General features: G+C 42.8%; 1 protein-coding gene across 1 annotated transcript in view; it reads right to left on the bottom strand.

Annotated features, from left to right (window-relative positions):
* Positions 1-810: 810 nt before the first annotated feature.
* Positions 811-23987, bottom strand: part of WDR11 (WD repeat domain 11) — a 64197-nt gene continuing 41020 nt past the window's right edge. The window contains exons 20-29 of the mRNA XM_046026857.1: positions 10065-10173; positions 8921-8983; positions 7416-7481; positions 6453-6630; positions 5759-5854; positions 5036-5201; positions 4634-4731; positions 4037-4182; positions 3020-3099; positions 811-1769 (exon numbers count right to left, since the gene is read on the bottom strand). Of these exons, the coding sequence (XP_045882813.1) occupies positions 1612-1769; positions 3020-3099; positions 4037-4182; positions 4634-4731; positions 5036-5201; positions 5759-5854; positions 6453-6630; positions 7416-7481; positions 8921-8983; positions 10065-10173 (1160 nt within the window). The 3' untranslated portion in view covers positions 811-1611. The remainder of the gene's footprint in view (positions 1770-3019; positions 3100-4036; positions 4183-4633; positions 4732-5035; positions 5202-5758; positions 5855-6452; positions 6631-7415; positions 7482-8920; positions 8984-10064; positions 10174-23987) is intronic.

Genomic DNA, 23987 nt, shown 5'->3' with positions numbered 1-23987 from the left:
TTGTACTTTGACAGACCGGGTCTCTGTCTTGTGGTGATGAGCAGTGACCGCCGTCCTACCCAGCTGGGCTGTGATATACTTCAGGGCCTTGGCGTCAGGCACGCAGCAGGTTCCCGCCTCCAACCCCACCTCCAACCCCAGCAGGCGGTGCCTCACTACTTAGTTGTTGGCCTCAAGTCCAAACATACTTAATTTTCAAAATGCTCCACTCTAGAGTAAGATTTCTTTTTTCCTCTCTGCTTACTAAGGCCAGCATTCTTTTTCCCTTTAGGGAGCTGATGGTTGCATAAACAAAATATACATGGGCAATCATTCAACCACAGGCAACACAGAGAGGGCTGTTTGCCTGTGGCCCTTAGGAGTTCCAAGGCCCAGGCACAGAAAGGACAAGAAAGTGAGCCAGTTACAGGACTAATGAATGTATCCTGGATTTCTTCTACAACTTTAGTCAAAGTGCCAGCCCGGGAACAGGCATTCCTAGAGGAAGCCCATCCTCCCTGTGGATCTCAGTTCCTTGTCAGAGTGGACGGTTGATGCCTAAGGGCAGAGGCAAAGACTCTATTCAAAAATCCTAGCTCCTGGTGGGTGTGAGGAGATGCGCCACCCTGGACATCCAGGAGAGGAGACAGGCCACTCCCTCACCTCCCTCCAAGAGCCCTGCTCCCTTGGGAACTGAGGCAGATCTGCCCACGGTGGGGGCGTTTGGTCCAATCCTGGGACTCCTTCTTGGAGGGTAGGAAGCTGGAATTGACTCCTGAGAAGCCAGCATGGCCCCTGACCTCCTGCACAGCAGCTTGGGGAACACAAACGCCTGGCTGGAATTTCCTTTTTATTTATCATTTTGGTAAGTTATAGACAGGAATAATTTATAATAGTCACATCTCAGATACTTCAGTTGTTGGACAAACACAAAGACAGAAAATTAAAGCACAGAAAATTCAAAAAGGAGGTTACTATAATACATCAAGAGTTAAAATTCAAAATACCCAAGACCCCACATATTAGAATAAAACATAAAGTTTAAAATTTCCCTATGAGCCTACGAGTCTGAAATTACAAAATTCAGCAACTGCCTAGAACAGAGAATCATGAGTTCTATGTTCTCCAGGTAAGAAACAAGGAATGCTTCGGTAAATCATCTTCACTACTGAGAGACGTCTGCCCCCTTCTGAACGACTGCCTATGACATAGGCACAGCACAGATTTGAGAGTGAGTCTCACCAACTTCTCTCAGTATTAGATTTTTCAAATATCTTTCCATTCAGTCACTGAGAAAAACAATTCAGTCACCTGAATTTTAAGTTTAAAAAAATTAAAAGTATTTCCAGGGACTCTTAAAGCTGTCTCCAAAAGTATAAAATGTTCTACTCTTTCAAAGTCTGAAACATTCGTGGTTTTTGGGAGATAAACACAGGACGTGGAACTTGCTCCTAACTCTGTAAATGCTCGTTTGCTGCTGTCCATGGCAGCCTCAGGAAAGTGGGGAGCAGCTCACGGGGACCCTGGCAGGGACGGACGGCATCTTCAGCAGCCCAGACCATGACCTTGACCACTGCCAGACCGGCCCCCGTCCCGCTTGCAAGGCCAGGTTCCCCAGCACATATTGACCTGTCACTCTTCGGTCCGTTCTTGCTTGGGGGACTCCAGCTCACTCAATAAATCTCTGCCGGCTGCTCCAGCTTTTGAAGCAAAAAGAACCGCTCCCTGTTTAAAACCGAGGTTCTTCAAACTTCGGGCATAATCTGCGTATATAGCAGAGATGAGTTTCTGTAAGCCACAGTTAAGGAAAAGAAGGCCAGAGAGAGATGTGATTACTCTCCACCACGTTCCCACAGGCAGGAAAAAACCAGCTCTGTGGGGCTACTCAGAGGGACAAGGGGGCCCACAGGAGGGCAGCAGGAGACGAGCACAACACAGCCGAGCACGGGCACCCTTCCTGGGCGAGGGTGATTCCTGGTTGGGGGAGGCGAGGTCTCAGTCTGCACTGTCACCCACTACACTTTGCAGGAGCTGAGTACAAAGCACGTCCTTCTAGAAAACCCAGCGAACATCCTCCTAGGCTACCTCAAAGCCCAACACAGCTGAGGACGACACAAAGAGAGAGGACTCACGTGCACTCCGTCTGGCACCGGAAAGGCCACCCGGTGGCTGGTCTGGGGGCAGACACCACTCAGCGAGAGGTTCTGAGGACAAAGCCTGCCTGGAGGCGTTGGCTTTCGGGCAGCCCTGTTTCCCTGACGTTCCAAACAGCCCCTTCCAACTAGAGGCAGCAACACCAGTGCCTGCATATAGGACACTGACGAAATTCAAGTTCGGTTTCATTTTCTGTAACGAACAAAACAACATACACACAGAAAGAGCAAGTACCTGACGTGTAGAAATGAAGACGGGATGAGAACAAGCGAGGCTCAGCAAGCTCAAGCGACTGGGGGCTGTGTCCTCAAGCCCAACCCTTTCAAAGAGGAATGTGGGACTCAAGGGGCGCTGGCAGCGGGCCACTGGGGCCTGCCTGCGTGACACGTATCTTTGAAGTGCTGCATCTGGTTCCACATTAGACTGTCACTGTGGACAACAGTGGCTTTTTTATTTATTCCAGAATGTATATTCCAGATAAATATACAAATCTTCATATATTGTCTTATATATTTTATATATATTTACATATATTTATTCCATGGAATGCATTCTCTTAAATAGTGCTGTTTTGAAGTATCAGGCTCCTACACCTTTCCTAAATTATTTCCTTTATCTTTTTTTACGTTCAAACAAACATTCAGAAAATTCGGAGTTCCATCCCTTTATAGCCTCTGCTGCCTCCCCATCCGTCTTAGAGCTGATTCCAGCAACGCGCCCATCCTCTTCCTGATTCTCGGTCATTTCCCGCTCTTCTGTGACTCTGGCAAATCTGAGTACGGCTCGTCCCTGACGTGACCCAGTTCTTGCCCAGGCAGTACAACTAAGAGGGACCCACATGTGCCGTCTGTCTCCTCCTTGGCATAGTCATCCCAACAAAGGATATCTGTGTCCTCGGTGATCCCGACCGCGCCATACTTGAGACAGGCCTCCACAAACAAGGCAGCTCTATCGAAGTATCTCATGCTGCTCAAGAGAACACAGGGAGTCAGGCTTCGTGATTTACGGCATTTGGGGGAAGACCCACCCGAGGGCGTATCGTGCCCATTCTCCCTGGAAACCTGAGTGCCAGTAAGTTACACGAGCACCTTTCCAAGCTCTGGCTCACAGAAGAAAGCAGGGGACAATATTCTTGTCTCTAACCCCAGGCACTTTCTTCTTTTTTAAAGATTTTATTTTGTATTTATTTGAGAGACAGCAGGGGAAGGAGCAGAGAGAGAGGGACAACCAGACTCCATGCTGAGTGCAGAGCCTGATGCGGGGCTCGATCTCACCACCCAGAGACCATGACCTGAGCTGAAATTAAGAGTCAGATGCTTAACCGACTGAGCCACCTGGCACCCCAGCCCCAGGCTCTTTCTAAATAATATTTACAAAAACTGTAACATAGTTAAAATATACACAAATCCACAGAGATAGGACAAGTATCCACATACCCACTGTCCAGATTTAACACAGAGTCTTTCGCCATATTTGCCTCAACATCCCTTAGTTTTAGATAAATGAAATAAAATATCCCCTCAGTAATAGGTATCACTTTCAGAGGGGACATCTCCCACTGGCAACACTCTCTGTCATCCTTCCGACTGCTCTCCACCCTTCCTCTCAACTGCTCCTGAAGACTTCTTTGATGTTCTTTTTAAATAGACACCTGTTAGGTTTGGTGAATATACTGGTAGGAAAACAGAGCTCCTAGGTCAAAGGAAGACGACTTAACATGGACTATGACTGTTCCATTCTCTGTAGAGGGTTTTTTTGTTTGTTTGTTTTGTTTTTAAATAACCCTAAAAGGTAAGTTTCTCCGTTCACTCCGCACAGTGAGTGCTCCATCCATCCAGCAGAGACTCAAGAGAGCACGAAGCAATCGTCACCCCGACCAAGACACGGAGCACTCTGGGTGTACCTGTGAAGTGTCTCGGCCACAGTGAAAAAGCAGCCCAGGGAGAGGAGGACCAGGAGGGCCTTTGACTTCTGGTTGACTTGTGGAGAGCAAAGGTGGTCCACCCAGCGCTTTAAAACATCGGCGCACTCTTCAGAGCTTAGACGGACCTGAGAAAGATGCCCACGTCAAAAACAAAGATGTCCTGCATTACGTAAAGAAAACTAATGGGATCAACATGGGATCTGCGCCTGTGAGACCAACATCAGGTGTGGCTTTGCGAGCGCATGCCCGGACCTTGCTGCCCCCTGTGGGGAGCAGTGGTACCAATCCAGACCTGCGGAGCCAGGGCCCTGGCAACACCTCAGGGCCAGAGTCTGGGCTCACACCCCAGCACCCCAGAAGGGAAAGGGGCCAGCTGCTTTCACTTACTTGTTACCAAAGACATCCATTGCTCCATAAGAAGAAATGTAATTTCTTCATAAAGAACAGGAGCCTTAGAGTTGCAAGAAAGTACCTGCATAGCAGCTTTGCAGCCAAAACACTGCTTCTCAATCACGAGTCCAAGTTCAAGACTGAACTCTACCCCACATGCTCAAGGCGTCTCAGGAAGTCACCCACCTTCGCCAGCCAAGCGGCCCGGTTCCACTCGCCGTACGTCTGCAGGTAGCGGCAGGCATCTGCGGCCTTGTCTATCAGGCAGAGCAGCTGCACCCCCTCTGGAAGACAGAACGGTCGCCCCCCACGTGACACCACGGCCCCGTGGAGTCAGGAGTGGAGGCGGCACCGCCACAGCCCAAGAGCAAAGCGGGAAAGCGCAGGCTCAGTGCTCTCGCCGTGTCAGCCAGCCCGGCTTCGTCCCCTCGGGCCTGTGCTCTTGGACAGTATGACTACTGCCCCTTTCACACGAGACACGGGTTCACACAGAAAAAAGGAAAGGACTATCTACATAATCAAACGCTTTGTTGGGAATGGGCCTGGTTGTCCCGAGGACCGGCCAACACACCACCAAGCGTGCCTCACCTGCCAGCTTGCCATTGGCGATCATGTTAGTTGCCACCAGCTTAATGGTGCTCTGGGAGGGGCCCGAGGAGGTGACAGTTGTGACCAAGCAGGCTTTCAGGGAGTCACAATAATAATGCTGGTTATCCGCACTTGTTTCCAACAGCAACTGCACAGCTCTGTCCGTCTAATGAGAAGGAGTTTTTCTAATTATGGGACCATTTTCTTCCAACATAATCGTAGCGAATTTATAATTTGAACACTGAACTTAATAGCTTAGAAAAGACTTTCGCTTTCAAAATCTGCTTGCCAATGCTTTGCTTATATATAGTGACCACAGTGTGTCCGCCTACTTCTTTGGAACAAAGGTAAAGCCACAGTCCGGTTAACACAGATGCTCAAGAAACTGCTTACTCCAGCTCTGCATCAATTCAGAGACACAAAACCAAACAAACCAAACCAGTCAGGTCTCATTTGACATTACGCAAGTCAAAATTCTAAGCTAGTCGGCCACAGATTTTTGTTTTCTCACAAGGTTTGTTGGTCTTTTGAAATAAAGCCGAAATTTACATGTATTCGTTCAGGGAAATACTATGATCTACTCTCTGTGCGAGCATGTGTGTACGTGTGTGCACGCGTGCACATGTGTGTGCGTGTGTGTGTGCATAACGTACATGATGCTCTGAAACACTCATCAGCTAGCGATTTCGGGAACCGTGAACAGAATTGTAAAGACTGGCATACTTGACCCAAGAGAAGTAGCTGGTCTGTGCATTTCCTTGTATGATCGTAAGTTGACCGCTTTACTTCCTGTAGATTCACCCTTTCCAGCTGAAATTTCTAGGGTAGGAAAAGAAAAAAAAGAAAAAAACTGAGTCAATCTAAGACTTGAGTTAAATTTTACTATAATAAAATCCTTTTATAAATATTATTTGCCTTCTGAAGTTATTAGCTCGTCAACTTCACAACACAGTAAGAGTTTGATTAGAGAAATGTTGGAACGAACTCTCATCTGTGTGTGAGTTTGCCCGCTTACAGAAGCTGGCCCTCCACGTACTGAAGGACTCTCCTGCAGTGAAAACACAGTGAAAGTACCTTTTCAGAATAACAAATTCAAATTGAGTGAAAGAAATGTTTGTTATTTATAGAAAATAAAATTAGAGAATAATGGTGAATCTTCTGAGTTAACAATTTTAAGACAAAGAAAAAAAAAGGACTTAATAGTGAAATTCTAATGTGTATTAAAAAACTCAGGGAGCATTTATGAGCTTTTCAAATCCTGAGTCAGGCCTTTTTTAATGCAGTGGCACCAACAGACTTATTTCTATCATGTGCACCTTCACTTAGCTGAAAGTTTCCCAAATTTAAGATACTTCTTACAGAGACGTAAGTCAACAAGATGGGAGCTTTAAAGAGTTTAATATATGCAACACAGTACCTGAAAATAGGCATTTTCACAGAGGATATCATAACATATATCCAGTGGGTTGTTCACTTTGTCCCGAGGCACAGTTTCTTTAGAGGCTGGGGTGCCTGCTGGCTTCTCGTGGGACAAGCTGTGCAGGTAGTGGGCAGCAACGGTCCAGAAGTGTAGCTCTGACTCATCGCCATAAAGCCTGAGCAGGGTGACACCAAAGTCGCACTGAGCGCACAGCAGACTTGAGCATGGACAGCCTCGGGGACCAGGAGCACAGCACTGTCCCATGAAAGACCATCTGGGACGCTGGCCTGTGCCTGGCAGGGTGACAGTGAAGCAGCCCATTCTCCAGCCCTACTACTGGGTCTCAGACAATCCAAGAGCCTGAGGGCATAGCCCCTTCACACCCAAACGCCCTCTGTGCTGTGCTAAGAGCAACATGATGGTTCCAAGGCCTGGGCACTGATTCACCAGCTTTGTCAGGAGCACACACACCTTGCAATCTGGACCACAGCTTCCCATTAAGGTAGAAGTTCCGCTGGGAAAATTGGCTAAATAAGGTACAGAAATATCTGCCATTTATTCTTTGGGGCATAATGGATGGAAATGTCTTTTTGGTAAGGGACAACTTGACCATTCGAAGAGGAAGTACAGATTATTGCCTCTAAATATAATTTATCGGTATAACTAAGGACATGCTCTTTGTAACTGATATTTTAAAAACACACATTTTTAAAAGTTGTCTGTAGGAGGCAGCCTTTTCAGTAGAGAAGGCCTAGATCTCACATTAAAAATGTGAATTTTTTTCCTATTTGTATTACTAGTTTCAAAATTAACTGTAAAGCAAATATAAAGGATGAACTGATACGTTGTTCTAAAATCTAAAAGTGTTTGTTTGGTCTTAACTAAAAACCCTTAATAAGAGAAATGAGTTGATCTGAAATTCTGTCTCTTACACAGAACACTTTGAAACAAGTGTGTTACCTTGAAACAAGCAGGCATCTCTGCAGGAGACTGAATTCTGGATCAAGCAAGAGCTTCTTGATGTCACTGAAAACAGGGATCCAGACAAAGGGAAGGCAAAATTTTTAATCAAACAATAAAGGAGATAAATCAGTATACTCTTGAAAGGGGAAATCCACTCAAAATTGTTAATCTACTTAAAGTTTTGCTATTCTTTTTTTTTAAGATTTTATTTCTTTTTTTGACAGAGACACAGACACAGATGGAGAGAACACAAGCAGGGGAGAATGGGAGAGGGAGAAGCAGGCTTCCTGCAGAGCAAGGAGGAGGGAGCCTGATGCAGGGCTCAATCCCAGGACCCTGGGATCATGACCTGAGCCAAAGGTCAGGACCAAGCCGAAGGTGGCTTAACAGCTGAGCCACCCAGGCACCCAAGTTTTGCTATTCCTGAAATGTTTTGTTCTTTCTGAACTAGTTCATGTGCTTCGAACTGACAAAGGAAGTTCCTTGCCGCGACCCTGAAATGACAAATGCTTTAAAAGGCTCACGGTGTGTCTAGGCCTGGAGAACTGGTACCTGTCAACCATCACAAGGAGTGAGGCTCTGATTCTGGCTTACAGTCCTGCAAGAGTTTAACTCACGGTTTTGAAAACATGAACAGCTATCTCCTATAGGAAGAATGTCACTGTTGGCAAAACGACTTTGCTACTCATCAGAAAGAGTATGTACTTTAGAAAAGAGAGATTCAGAAACTATTCCAAGAAATATTTAAGGAAGAAAGACACGTTTTTATAAATTGATATTCCTAAAGTAGGCACATACAGAATATTCATAAATCGGGAGGGGGAAAGATGCTCTTTAAATCTTTTCTACCTAAACACAAATGTTACCTTTCGGATACAGAAAACAATAATTATTTTGAATTTGGCGTCAATAAAACACGGAAAATGTATTAAATATTGTGATTACATGCGACAGATTCTAAGACTGCAAAAATGTATTCTATTTAAGCAAGAACTGACGGACCCATATTTTTCTACTTCCTTTGCAATATTATTCCCAATACATCCTTTTAAATGCTCTTGGCTCTAGGGAACATATTAACTTCTTAGAACTGTGCACATACAGCATCTGATACGGAGAATTTATTTTAGAAAAGGCAGCTGTGCATAGCCTCTAACCTGAGGAGCTTCGTGGGGCATCTGCTGTCGAGGCGGGCTGAGCTACGACGACGCTCACACCACAGCTTCCGTTCCTGCACGGACACGGGACCACAGCCATCTGACACTTAGGATTTTGGTGAAGGTAGATGCTGCCACCGTAACTACTAAATAATTATGTTTTCTACAACACAACGATTCTCAAGGGAAATAAGCTTCTGAACAGAATGGTTCTGAATAGAACCTTTCTCCTTGGGCTACTAACATTTTCTAAAACAAAACCTGCTCTAATTTCAAAAAGCCTAAATGACTATATTTTCTTTCTCATAGTCGAACCCTCTATTAAAACATAGCTGAGATGCTTACTTTGATAATGAATTCAGCTGCTCTTGAAGGAGATTCTTTATTTCTTCATTTTCTGGATAATCACTGTGCAGAAAAGATTTTGAATAAGCTCATTCTCTTTCACTTACAACCACACATTTCTTCAACAGAAAAAAAGTTTTATCAATATAGAAATAACCTCTCTGTAGTCCCTGGTTTAAAAAGCTGGTTATAGACCAAACAGCAATTACTCAAGGACCCACCAACCACCTTTCATGTCTGCTTTCATCTCATTTAGGTAAAACAAAGCAATGAGTAATGAACGTCTCTCTGGCTTTCAAGAAAGCAGAAAATTTATCAGCGGGCTCTAAAAACTATCATGCTTAGATTCATGTTAATAAGAAACCCAGCAATGACTGAAGGGATGTGTTCTTTGCTCTGCAAAATGGACATTCCTTTCTCTAAGTAGATACTTTCTGAAGTAGCCAGATACCTCATCCCAGTATTTGTTGTATTCCCCTAACCCATGCCTGTCTGTGCTCTCCACGTGGCCTAAGTTCAGTAACGCTTGTCAGTTTAACTAATAACTACTAATAATAGTTGCTGTGAATATATTTTTGTAATGAGGCAGGCAGTAAGATTCATAAAACAGAAAATATCTCTGCAATAAGTTCATTCTTGCTGTTTTCTTTTAAATATTTTATTTATTTGTGAGAGAGAGCATGGGAGGAGGGCACAGAGGTAGAGGGACAAGCAGACTCCGTAGAGCCTGAAGTGGGGCTCCATCCCAGGACCCGGAGATCATGGCTTGAGCTAAAATCAAGAGCTGGTTCCTTAACCGACTGAGCCATCTGGGTACCCCTCTTACGCTTTTAAAAAGAATTTGAAGCCTGGCCTCAAATTCCTCTTGACCTAACTGGCTCTCTTCGCACACACTGTGCCATCCCCATGTTCTGACTACAACTTCCGAGAGCAGCTCATGAACCCCAGCGACCCACGCCTGCCTGCTCCCAAAGATCCCAGCGAGGCAGGATGAAGGATCTTTCAGTGCATCTACTATTTCTGCCTCAGCTTGTTTTTTTTCCAATCCTTTTAAATCCCAGAGTACAGGTGCCTGCTGGTTTTCGTGGGTGCCCTTTAACTACAAGCAAATTAAGAAAGGAAAATAAAAATGGAAAAAACTTACACCTGAGAAATGTCCAAAGAATACTGTCCATTCCATGGCTGGTGTAGTAAGAAAGCTTTCAAGGCAAGGGAGGCCCTTGGAACAAGGAGATAGGGGCACCACACAGGTTCTAGATAAAAATAAAAAAAATTTAAGTAAGTTCTTTCTTTTAATAAAACAGAATTTCATAGTTTGCTGTGAAGCTTCAGCTACCGCAGTTTATGGAAAAGTCAACAGAGAACGATGCATAAATCTGGTGGCAGCGGAGAGTATGCTCAATGTCATTGCTGTTTAAAGACAAACGGGCTAAGAGTGCAGAGAGTCTCTTCATTCAAACTGATCAATAGCTCTTTCTTCCCCTTGTTAAAATTTAAGTGTCCTGGGAGGGGGAGTCAAGATGGCGGAGAAGTAGCAGCCTGAGACTACATCAGGTAACAGGAGATCAGCTCGATAGCTTATCTAAACATTGCAAACACCTACAAATCCAACGGGAGAGCGAAGAGAAGAAGAACAGCAACTCTAGAAACAGAAAATCAACCACTTTCTGAAAGGTAGGACTGGCGGAGAAGTGAATCTAAAACGACGGGAAGATAGACCGCGGGGGGAGGGGCCGGCTCCCGGCAAGCGGCGGAGGAACGGAGCACAAAATCAGGACTTTTAAAAGTCTGTTCCACTGAGGGACATTGCTCCAGGGGCTAAACCGGGGTGAAGCCCACACGGGGTCAGCGTGGCCCCAGGCCCCGCAGGGTCACAGAAGGATCGGGGGTGTCGGAGTGTCGGAGAGCTCGCAGCTATTAGAACGGAGAAGCCGGCTGCCAAGACAGAGCCGAGGACTGAACTCTCAGCTCGGGGTTACCTTGAACTGGTCGCGGGCTGGGTGAGCTCAGAGCGCGGCTAGAGGCTGGGGATACGGGAGTGATTGGGTGCTGTCCTCTGGGGGCGCACTGAGGAGTGGGGCCCCAGGCTCTCGGCTCCTCCGGGCCGGAGACTGGGAGGCCGCCATTTTCATTCCCGTCCTCCGGAACTCTACGGAAAGCGTTCAGGGAACAGAAGCTCCCAAAAGCGAACCCGAGCCGATTACTTAGTCCGGCCGCCGGTAAGGGCGGTGCAATCCCGCCTCGGGCAAAGACACTTGAGAGTCACTACAACAGGCCCCTCCCCCAGAAGATCAACAAAATATCCAGCCAGGACGAAGTTCATCTACCAAGGAGAAAGCAGATTCAATTCCTAAGACAGCAGAGCAATTCCAGAGGAGGAGAAAGCAAAGCACGGAACTCATGGCTTACTCCCCATGATTCTTTAGTCTTGCGGCTACTTCAATTTTTTTTTCTTTTTTCAATTTTTTTTTCTTTTTTCAATTTTTTTTTCTTTTTTCTTTTTTCTTCTTCTGCTAAATTTTTTTAAAACTTTTACCCTTTTCTTTTTTAACGTTTTTTGACTAGTTCATCTAAATATATATATTTTTTCTTTCTTTTTTATATTTTTTTATTTGTTTTATTTTTTAAATTTTTTTCTTTTCTTTTTTTTTTTTTTCTTTTTTTTTCAGAAACTGTTTTTTATCCCCTTTCTCCCCCCCACAATTTGGGGTCTCTTCTGATTTGGTTACAGCGCATTTTTCCGGGGTCTTTGCCACCCTATTAGTAGTTTATTTGCTCCTTCATATCCTCTTATCTGGACAAAATGACAAGGCGGAAAAAATCACCACAAACAAAAGAACAAGAGACAGTACCGAAGGCTAGGGACCTAATCAACACAGACATTGGTACTATGTCAGATCAAGAGTTCAGAATGACGATTCTGAACATTCTAGCCGGGCTCGAAAAAGGCATGGAAGATATTAGAGAAACCCTCTCTGGAGATATTAAAGCCCTTTCTGGAGAAATTAAAGAACTAAAATCTAACCAAGTTGAAATCAAAAAAGCTATTAATGAGGTATAATCAAAAATGGAGGCTCTCACTGCTAGGATCAATGAGGCAGAAGAAAGAATTAGTGATATAGAAGACCAAATGACAGAGAATAAGGAAGCCGAGCAAAAGAGGGACAAACAGCTACTGGACCATGAGGGGAGAATTAGAGAGATAAGTGACACCATAAGACGAAACAACATTAGAATAATTGGGATTCCAGAAGAAGAAGAAACAGAGAGGGGAGCAGAAGGTCTATTGGAGAGAATCATTGGAGAGAATTTCCCTAATATGGCAAAGGGAACAAGCATCAAAATCCAGGAGATGCAGAGAACCCCCCTCAAAGTCAACAAGAATAGGTCCACACCCCGTCACCTAATAGTAAAATTGACAAGTCTTAGTGACAAAGAGAAAATCCTGAAAGCAGCCCGAGAAAAGAAGTCTGTAACATACAATGGTAAAAATATTAGATTGGCAGCAGACTTATCCACAGAGACCTGGCAGGCCAGGAAGAGCTGGCATGATATATTCAGAGCACTCAACGAGAAAAACATGCAGCCAAGAATACTCTATCCAGCTAGGCTATCATTGAAAATAGAAGGAGAGATAAAAAGCTTCCAGGACAAACAAAAACTGAAAGAATTTGCAAACACCAAACCAGCTCTACAGGAAATATTGAAAGGGGTCCTCTAAGCAAAGAGAGAGCCTAAAAGTAGTAGATCAGAAAGGTACAGAGACAATATACAGTAACAGTCACCTTACAGGCTACTAATGGCACTAAATTCATATCTCTCAATAGTTACCCTGAATGTTAATGGGCTAAATGCCCCAATCAAAAGACACAGGGTATCAGAATGGATAAAAAAACAAAACCCATCAGTATGTTGCCTACAAGAAACTCATTTTAGACGCGAAGACACCTCCAGATTGAAAGTGAGGGGGTGGAAAACAATTTACCATGCTAATGGGCATCAGAAGAAAGCTGGGGTGGCAATCCTTATATCAGATCAATTAGATTTTAAGCCAAAGACTATAATAAGAGATGAGGAAGGACACTATATCCTACTCAAAGGGTCTGTCCAACAAGAAGATCTAACAATTTTAAATATCTATGCCCCTAACGTGGGAGCAGCCAACTATATCAACCAATTAATAACAAAATCAAAGAAACACATCAATAATAATACAATAATAGTAGGGGACTTTAACACTCCCCTCACTGAAATGGACAGATCATCCAAGCAAAAGATCAACAAGGAAATAAAGGCCTTAAATGACACACTGGACCAGATGGACATCACAGATATATTCAGAACATTTCATCCCAAAGCAACAGAATACACATTCTTCTCTAGTGCACATGGAACCTTCTCCAGAATAGATCACATCCTGGGTCACAAATCAGGTCTCAACCGGTATCAAAAGATTAGGATTATTCCCTGCATATTTTCAGACAACAATGCTCTGATGCTAGAACTCAATCACAAGACGAAAGCTGGAAAGAACCCAAATACATGGAGACTAAACAGCATCCTTCTAAAGAATGAATGGGCTAACCAGGAAATTAAAGAAGAATTGAAAAAAATTCATGGAAACAAATGATAATGAAAACACAACAGTTCAAAATCTGTGGGACACAGCAAAGGCAGTCCTGAGAGGAAAATATATAGCAGTACAAGCCTTTCTCAAGAAACAAGAAAGGTCTCAAGTACACAACCTAACCCTACGCGTAAAGGAGCTGGAGAAAGAACAAGAAAGAAACCCTAAACCCAGCAGGAGAAGAGAAATCATAAAGATCAGAGCAGAAATCAATGAAATAGAAACCAAAAAAACAATAGAACAAATCAATGAGACTAGGAGCTGGTTCTTTGAAAGAATCAATAAGATTGATAAACCCCTGGCCAGACTCATCAAAAAGAAAAGAGAAAGGACCCAAATCAATAAAATCATGAATGAAAGAGGAGAGATCACAACTAACACCAAAGAAATACAGACAATTATAAGAACATACTATGAGCAACTCTACGCCAACAAATTGGACAATCTGGAAGAAATGGATGCATTCCTAGAGACATATAAACTACCACAACTGAACCAGGAAGAAATAGAAAACCTGAACAGGCCCATAACCAGTAAGGAGATTGAAACAGTCATCAAAAATCTCCAAACAAACAAAAGCCCAGGGCCAGATGGCTTCCCAGGGGAATTCTACCAAACATTTAAAGAAGAACTCATTCCTATTCTCCTGAAACTGTTCCAAAAAATAGAAATGGAAGGAAAACTTCCAAACTCATTCTATGAGGCCAGCATCACCTTGATCCCAAAACCAGACAAGGATCCCACCAAAAAAGAGAACTACAGACCAATATCCTTGATGAACACAGACGCAAAAATTCTCGCCAAAATACTAGCCAATAGGATTCAACAGTACATTAAAAGGATTATTCACCACGATCAAGTGGGATTTATTCCAGGGCTGCAGGGTTGGTTCAACATCCGCAAATCAATCAATGTGATAGAACACATTAATAAAAGAAAGAACAAGAACCATATGATACTCTCAATAGATGCTGAAAAAGCATTTGACAAAGTACAGCATCCCTTCCTGATCAAAACTCTTCAAAGTGTAGGGATAGAGGGCACATACCTCGATATTATCAAAGCCATCTATGAAAAACCCACCGCAAATATCATTCTCAATGGAGAAAAACTGAAAGCTTTTCCATTAAGGTCAGGAACACGGCAGGGATGTCCATTATCACCACTGCTATTCAACATAGTATTAGAAGTCCTAGCCTCAGCAATCAGACAACAAAAAGAAATTAAAGGCATCCAAATTGGTAAAGAAGAAGTCAAACTATCACTCTTCGCAGATGGTATGATACTATATGTGGAAAACCCAAAAGACTCCACTCCAAAACTGCTAGAACTTGTACAGGAATTCAGTAAAGTGTCAGGATATAAAATCAATGCACAGAAATCAGTTGCATTTCTGTACACCAACAACAAGACTGAAGAAAGAGAAATTAAGGAGTCAATCCCATTCACAATTGTACCCAAAACTATAAGATACCTAGGAATAAACCTAACCAAAGAGACTAAGAATCTATACACAGAAAATTATAAAGTACTCATGAAAGAAATTGAGGAAGACACAAAAAAATGGAAAAATGTTCCATGCTCCTGGATTGGAAGAATAAATATTGTGAAAATGTCTATGCTACCTAAAGCAATCTACACATTTAATGCAATCCCTATCAAAATACCATCCATTTTTTTCAAAGAAATGGAACAAATAATCCTAAAATTTATATGGAACCAGAAAAGACCTCGAATAGCCAAAGGAATATTGAAGAACAAAGCCAAAGTTGGTGGCATCACAATTCCGGACTTCAAGCTCTATTACAAAGCTGTCATCATCAAGACAGCATGGTACTGGCACAAAAACAGACACATAGATCAGTGGAACAGAATAGAGAGCCCAGAAATCGACCCTCAACTCTATGGCCAACTCATCTTCGACAAAGCAGGAAAGAATGTCCAATGGAAAAAAGACAGCCTCTTCAATAAATGGTGCTGGGAAAATTGGACAGCCACATGCAGAAAAATGAAATTGGACCACTTCCTTACACCACACACGAAAATAGACTCCAAATGGATGAAGGACCTCAATGTGAGAAAGGAATCCATCCAAATCCTTGAGGAGAATGCAGGCAGCAACCTCTTCGACCTCAGCCGCAGCAACATCTTCCTAGGAACAACGGCAAAGGCAAGGGAAGCAAGGGCAAAAATGAACTATTGGGATTTCATCAAGATCAAAAGCTTTTGCACAGCAAAGGAAACAGTTAACAAAACCAAAAGACAGCTGACAGAATGGGAGAAGATATTTGCAAACGACATATCAGATAAAGGGCTAGTATCCAAAATCTATAAGGAACTTAGCAAACTCAACACCCAAAGAACAAACAATCCAATCAAGAAATGGGCAGAGGACATGAACAGACATTTCTGCAAAGAAGACATCCAGATGGCCAACAGACACATGAAAAAGTGCTCCACGTCACTCGGCATCAGGGAAATACAAATCAAAACCACAATGAGATATCACCTCACACCAGTCAGAATGGCTAAAATTAACAAGTCAGGAAATGACAGATGCTGGAGAGGATGTGGAGAAAGGGGAACCCTCCTCCACTGTTGGTGGGAATGCAAGCTGGTCCAACCACTCTGGAAAACAGCATGGAGGTTCCTCAAAATGTTGAAAATAGAACTACCCTATGACCCAGCAATTGCACTACTGGGTATTTACCCTAAAGATACAAACATAGTGATCCGAAGGGGCACGTGTACCCGAATGTTTATAGCAGCAATGTCTACAATAGCCAGACTATGGAAAGAACCTAGATGTCCATCAACAGATGAATGGATAAAGAAGATGTGGTATATATACACAATGGAATACTATGCAGCCATCAAAAGAAATGAAATCTTGCCATTTGCGACGACGTGGATGGAACTAGAGCGTATCATGCTTAGTGAAATAAGTCAATCGGAGAAAGACAACTATCATATGATCTCCCTGATATGAGGACATGGAGAAGCAACATGGGGGGGTAGGGGGATAGGAGAAGAATAAATGAAACGAGATGGGATTGGGAGGGAGACAAACCATAAATGACTCTTAATCTCACAAAACAAACTGGGGGTTGCTGGGGGGAGGTGGGATTGGGAGAGGGGGAGCGGGCTATGGACATTGGGGAGGGGAGGCGAACCATAAGAGACTATGGACTCTGAAAAACAACCTGAGGGTTTTGAAGGGTCAGGGGTGGGAGGTTGGGGGAACAGGTGGTGGGTAATGGGGAGGGCACATTTTGCATGGAGCACTGGGTGTTGTGCAAAAAGAATGAATACTGTTACGCTGAAAAAATAAATAAAATGGAAAAAAAAAAATTTAAGTGTCCTGTATCGTATAAAAACACTGATCCTACGTGAAAAGGTTTAATGCAACGACTCAACAGATACTAATAAAGCTCATCATTTTAAAATACTAAAAATAATATTTACTTGTATCATCTTATACCATTTGCTGTCTTTGCTTTTCTGAGACTATTCAACTAACAGAGCCCATCAACCCTGAGCTTGTCACTAGAGGTATCAGGTCACCACTCATCAAAGGCATCCTCAGGTCTTACTTAAAAGGGCAGCTCCTATCCCCCTAGACCATGGGCCCTAGCATCCCCTACATGGAGCAGTGGGCTTACTTAGGACATAATGAACGAGATTTGCTTCTTTTTTTTTAACATATTCTAATTCAAGGAAGCCGATGGCCCAAAGGTCCCAGTGCCCAGGCAACCGTGTTATGGCTACCTAACACAGCCCCAGCCGGTCAGACGCTCAACCTGTTAAGAGTTCTTCAGGACTAAAAAAAGAGTTCTTCAGGACTTCATTAATTAATTTTAACTAATTAATCTTAATTAATTTTAACTAACTCAAATTTAAAAATTAATACTTGATTCAGTCATTGGATAACTTTTACGTCTGCTCAGGGATACATAACTACTTTTTCAGTTGTCAATTTTATAAAATCTAAATGCAGCTTAAGTATTTCTGCTGAAAGAACGTGTCCCCTAAATTGATCCTTTTTTTTTTTAAAAAAGATTTCATTTATTTATTTGACAGACAGAGAGAGAGAGAGAGAGCACAAGCAGGGGAAGCAGCAGGCAGAGGGAGGGGGGAAGCAGGCTCCCCATCGAGCAGGAAGCCCGACACAGGGCTCGATCCCAGGACCCTGGGATCATGACCCCAGCCGAGGGCAGCCACCTAACAACTGAGCCACCCAGGCGCCCCATGATCCATGTTCCAATGTTAAGTACACCCTGGGTTTTGAAAACTGAGCATGCAAAACTGAAATATCTCATCAGTAATGTTTAATACCGACTATAGGTTGAAATGATAAAACTCTGGATATACTGGGTTAAATAAAAATTTTTTTTTTTAAAGATTTATTTATTTGACAGATAGAGATTACAAGTAGGCAGGGAGGCAGGCAGAGAGAGAGAGAGGAGGAAGCAGGCTCCCAGCCAAGCAGAGAGCCTGATGCGGGGCTCGATCCCAGGACCCTGGGATCATGACCTGAGCCAAAGGCAGAGGCTTTAACCCACTGAGCCACCCAGGCGCCCCTGGGTTAAATAAAATTTTTATTAAAAATTAATTTCATCTGTTTTTCACCTTTGAACACTGAGTACCAGAAAATGTAACCATATGTGGCTCACATTACATTTCTGTTAGAGACTACTGCTTTAGAAAACATCGTTGTATGTAGTTAGCTAAGTATTACATCTTAGATAAAATATCTTATGTGGACTTTTCAGAGTCATAAAATGGCCAGAAATATTTCTAATACTATTTTTTTTTGCACCCAAGAGTTTTAATACTGATTCATTAAGATCACTTAAACTGCAGTCCACATTCAGAGTTTACTCCCTCTGTTACTCCCTATCCTGAGGGCTATATTCTGTTACTCCCTATCCTGAGGGCTATATTCTGTTACTCCCTATCCTGAGGGCTATATTCTGCCTGCACTGGTTTCTCATGTCTCCTGAGTCTCCCTTAATTTAGAACAGTCCTCTCATCTTTTTGTCTTTGGTCTTACACAACATTGTCATTTTTGAAAAGTCTGGTCTGTTCAGTGTCACAGGAAATGATCCCACTGAGCATCGGACTCAGGCTAAACATTCTGGGCAAGAAGCGGCCACAGAGATGTTGCGTACTTCCTACTGCATCCCGGCAGAGGGGGCATGTTAGCTAGCCCCCGGGCAACACTAAACGTGGTCATCTGGTTAAGGTGAACTCATGGGCTCTCTCGAAGTCACAGCACCTTTTTCCCCTTCACAATTACGGCGAGACACTGTGAGACCGAATTTCCTGTTCCTCAATGCCCTTCCACCCCGTGATCTAACACCCACCAGTGATCCTGGCTTGAATCAACTCTTACATTAGGAATGGGAATTGGTGATTCTCCAATTCTATCACTCCGTCTACATTTATCAATTGGCATTCTTCTGTAAACATGAGCTTTCCCTTCCTGCCCAGGCCCCTTCCTCTTCCTCTGGGAATATTACTATGGAATAATGGATTAAAAAAAAAAGCCCAACACTACTATCAATACAAATGTTATTCTTTACGATGCTCAGACTGCCTCAGCTTCGGCAGCGGAAGCCTCTAAACGCTCGTTTCTATATGTATGTGGCGGGTCCTCACTGGTTTTTCAATTCCTTCCTTCGTTGCTGGCACCACAAAATGTCCCAGACTCATCCCGTAGCTTTCTCGCCTCTGTCCTGGAGCAAACTGCTCAAGGAGCCCTGGTTCTTTTTAGTCAAGAAACAGAATTTATAAACCAAATCTGGGTGCTAAGAGAGCTCCCTGCCACTGAAATGTCATTGCTTCTATGCCTGAAATCAGTACACACAGCCAGGAAATAAAGAAATAACATTTAAAGTCAAATTCAGACCCACCCTGAAGGGCTCTTCCTCCTCACCACCCCTGCCCCCACATCTGTGTCTCCCTCTTCCCTCAGCAGGAACTCTGGTTCCCCTAAATTGCAATTTATTTACTAGTTTGTTCCAGCCAATAATATGCACAAAACTGTTTCACAATGACTACTACCAACTACTAAAGCTGAAAACCCCAGACAGCTCTTTCCGTCCTCAGAGTATGAACCACTAAGGGGCACTGTGAGAATTCTGCATTTCAGGTATGAGAACTATTCTTACCAATTTGTTAATACGGTTAGGTTCAACGGTCTCTTTGTCCAATTTTAGGGTTTGTTTTTTCTTTCATCCTTCTTGTTTTCATTATACAGTTGACCCTTGAACAATATGGGTTAGAACTATGCAGGTCCACTTATAGATGATTTTTTTCAATAAATATACAGCACAGTACTATAAATGTATTTTCTGTTATGATTCAAATTATGATTTTATGAAAACCCCTTACGATTTTAATAACATTTTCTTTTCTCTACCTTACTTTATAAGAATATAGCACATAATACATGTAACATACAGATTATGCATTCATCAGCTATTTGCGTCATCGGTAGGACTTCCAGCAATGGTCGGCCATCAGGAGGAGTAACCGGATGTAACCTCATCAGCCGTACCCCACCCCCACCGTGTTGTTCAAGTCTGTATTTTTTGAATATGTACAACATTTAAATGACTCAAAAGCTGAAACTATATAATATTAGTGTATTCATTGAAGTTTCACCCCATCCCCATTCTTTTAATCTACCTTCCATCAATAATCATTTTCTTTAGTTCTTGGATTTTTCTGGTTTTTTAAAATTTTGCCTTGTTTTGTAAAATAAGCAAACACCTTTGCAGACTACACACACTTGGACACTTGCATTTCTCACCTATTCATGCCCTGTCACTCCACGGTTCACAGAGACATTCCTCGTTCTATTTAAGTGCTGCAGACTACTCCATTGTATGGATGTTTCCAAATTATTCTTTCCCCAATTTGCTATGGTCACATATATGGATGCCCAAGCTAACGTAAATTCTTGGTATTGGAATCGATGAATATAAAAGGTAAACATATAGGCAGCTTTGTTAAGTACTGCCAGATTCCTTCCTACAGGAACTGCTCCATGAACACTGAACAACAATACTTGTTTTCTTAGACTTGCAAGAGCATGTTTTCAAGCCCTTGAATTTTTAGTAATCTGATAGTTGAGAAGCAGTTTCCTAGTGTAGTTTTAATTTGTATTTTTCTTATTATGTATAAAGTTGAGCATCTTTTCATATGTTTAAGGACCATTTGTATATATTTTTTTCTTCTCTGTGGACAGTCTACTAAAGACTTGCAAATACCTTCTCCCAGGTTATCGTATGTATTTTGCTTTGCTTATAGTTTCTGCGCTATGAAAGGTTTTTTGGTTTGTTTGTTTGTTCGTTCCATTTTCTATTCAGTCAAATTTATCTTTTACATTCAGGTTATAAAGGGAAGAATATACCTGGTAAGAATGAGACTCATCTACATACCTACAGAACCATTAAAACCAGCACTGGAAAGGTTAAAGGCAGGTTTACTTAGCACCTTCTCTCTACTCATCCTTACTAGATGAGAACCAAGGAACTCTCCAGCTCTCAAGACGACGGGGGCTGCTGGCGTTAGCTTACAAAATGTTTGGAAATAGTGGGAGGGGACAAAAACTTAATGGTACAAATTAAGCTTAGAAACAGAAAGTTTCTGTGCCATGTGTAGTTTCTTAATCAATGGGCAGTGAAAAGACACTAGAGAATGTTCTTAGAAAGGAGCACTCCAGAGTTTTTACATAACGTGAGCAAGACAGCAATTACCAAGCCAGAGTACTGAGGGAAACATCTGATTTTTAAAAAGAAATGGGTTATTTCTCCAAAACAAAACACTGCTGATAGCATCCCAATGAGCATGAACAAACTGAAAGTGAACTCTATTCCCCCCTACCTTCAAATGAATTTAGATCTTTCTCCTCAAAGGCAAAGATCAGCCATGAAAAAGTAATAGTTGATCGTCTCCCAGCTGGAGAAACTCACCTACAAACGCTCATTCACTTCTGGAAATTACAATTAGAATAAAAAGGCAGTTGGCATCACTGTTACTTCTCTCCCACAGGTTCTGCTTAGTCTGGGCTACAGCTATCTGAGGTGTTAACAGAAACACACCCAGACTGTTGGCTGCCTATGTGACAGCCATGCAGAAAACAGGAACCGAAGAGCCAAGAAGAACAGTGGGAAAACTGCTCCAGCACCTGGAGGTGGCCCACGGCACGGTAAGCGGGCAGTCTGGAAAGGAGAGGACCCTGCTTGGGTAATTTCGTCCCTGTGAAACAATGCGGGTGGCGGGAGGGAAGAGGGGAGATAAGGGACACAACTGACGTTTTGGGCAAGACCCTTTCTCATTGTCCAGGCTGTTCCCTGCACTGCATGCTGCTTAGTAACCCCAGATGTCCCCCAGCCCCAATACCTATACATCCTGACACATTTCCAGACAGCCCAGATGAAAACCAGTGGAAATGAGTGGAAAGCAGAGGCAGATAAGAGGCAAGCTGTGCGTATAAATCTGACTGTAGAAAGCTTCTTTCTGTGGGGGCGGGTTGTTAGGCATTGGCCCGAGCAGCTGCTAGGAAGTCGCACTGGACAGTCTCTAACACCCTGTGGAATACTATGTAAAGTGTGTGGAAACTGCAACTTGAATGCTATTAAACAAGCCTCACCCTCTCGGATTCCTTCCAGAGGCCGCTAAAAAAAAAGTATTATGATTTTTTTAATGCTGTTTTATGACCCTGATGAATAAGGCAGCAGACAAGAAGGGTTCTCCAACTCAAAAACAGAGATCCTCATCTACATGTGTCTGACCTTCCCGGTTACGAGGGCTGGAGCAGAGTTGAGACAGATGTCAACACAGGGCGGAGGGGGAGGAACAGGCCATCTAAGCTGTTCTAAGAAAACTGACAGACTTGACCTAGTATTTTAGGATATTTTCTACTTGTTATTAAGGAGAATTAAAGAAAATTTATTAAATGTATCACTGCATATGACCTAAAATGATTTTTATCCTGTACCAATAAGTCTAAACTCTATTTCTAATTCCCCAGAATAAGAACATATTGAACATATTTTTCTAAGATCAAGTCAGCATGTAACTGAACACAGAGACATCTGTATGTCTCCGTAGTTACACACACCACCAGTTTTTATTCTTTAACATGTATCAAATGTTGTTCTGAGTTTAAAGGTCAATATTGAACTTCCCTGTTACTATTTCAAAAATTTTCCCTTTCTGGCTGAGGCTGAAGCACTACAGACTGGGTAAGAATGATTTTTTTTTTTTTTTTAAACTTTCAAAGAAAATGTAATCTAAAATCTATCTGCAGGTCAGACGTTCAATTATGGTGTTAATGATGGGCTCCGATTCTGTAGTCACTTTAAGAAAAAGCTACCCTGGCCTTGATAGATTGAAATTTTAAATTAAAAGGGGTAGAAAAGCTTTTCAAACATTTTGATTACATTCACACACCTCTTTAACCTCGAACCAGTAGCTAATTTAAAAGGAAAACCATCCTTGAAGTTCCCTCCATTTGCTTAATAACTAAGTTTGCTTCGGAAGAAGGAAGAGATTCTGCCATTTCTGCAGCACTGCTGAGCATCTCAGGCACAGACACGGGAAAGCATCACACAGCTTCTGGCTTCGGTGAGTGGTAGTCAAGGTCACAAAGGGGGAAGTCGCGGTCCCAAAGCTGCTAGCAGAGCTGGGACAACGACAAAAACAAAAGCATACCTAACACAACTTCAAGGGAGCCCCGCCAGCATTGACAGCAACTCGGGAGTGCCTTGAGGACAAACACAAGGGGAAAGCACCGGTTTCTAAAATGTTACTGCCCCTGAAGGTGCCAAAGACCGATCGGACAAAGGTACACACAGTTCCCAGAAAGGAAAGCTCTATGCTGAAACCCAGTAAGTGACTAAGCAAGTTTCTTCTGAAAATTTTCAGCAGGCTGGTGTGTACCCCAAAGGGATGCCTGGAGAATACTTAATGCAAGAAGTTTCCTGCTTCGCTCCCATGAGGGTCAGAATGTCTGTCTCTACCCAAAAGTATCTTGCAAGGATGAACAGTGCATTTCATCAGACAAAAGCTGACTTTCAAAATGACTGATGGGTACGTTCACAATCCTATTCTTTTTTCTTTTTAAGTCACATACGAGGTTACATTTACTAAAATGTTCTTCATTCTGGTAAAAAATAATCTCAAAACAACCTTACAAAAAAGGTACAATAGCACAATCATCTAATTTTGTTTTGACGGGCCATTTAACAAGTCTTAAGATAGGCATCAAAATTCATGACACTGAGAACACTTTCCAAAGTGACTTTTCAGTAACAGATGCTTGCCCTTTTCTTTTTTAAATGTGAGTAATCCTACTGCCAATGTGGGGCTCCAACACACAACCCTGAGAGGAAGAGTTGCACACTCTTCTGACTGAGCCAGCCAGGA

This window comes from Meles meles, chromosome 13 (genome assembly GCF_922984935.1).
Source record: "Meles meles chromosome 13, mMelMel3.1 paternal haplotype, whole genome shotgun sequence".
In the NCBI taxonomy this organism is placed as follows: Eukaryota; Metazoa; Chordata; class Mammalia; order Carnivora; family Mustelidae; genus Meles; species Meles meles.
Note: the sequence above shows the minus strand (reverse complement) of the source record. Positions and strands in the feature narration are given on the sequence as shown.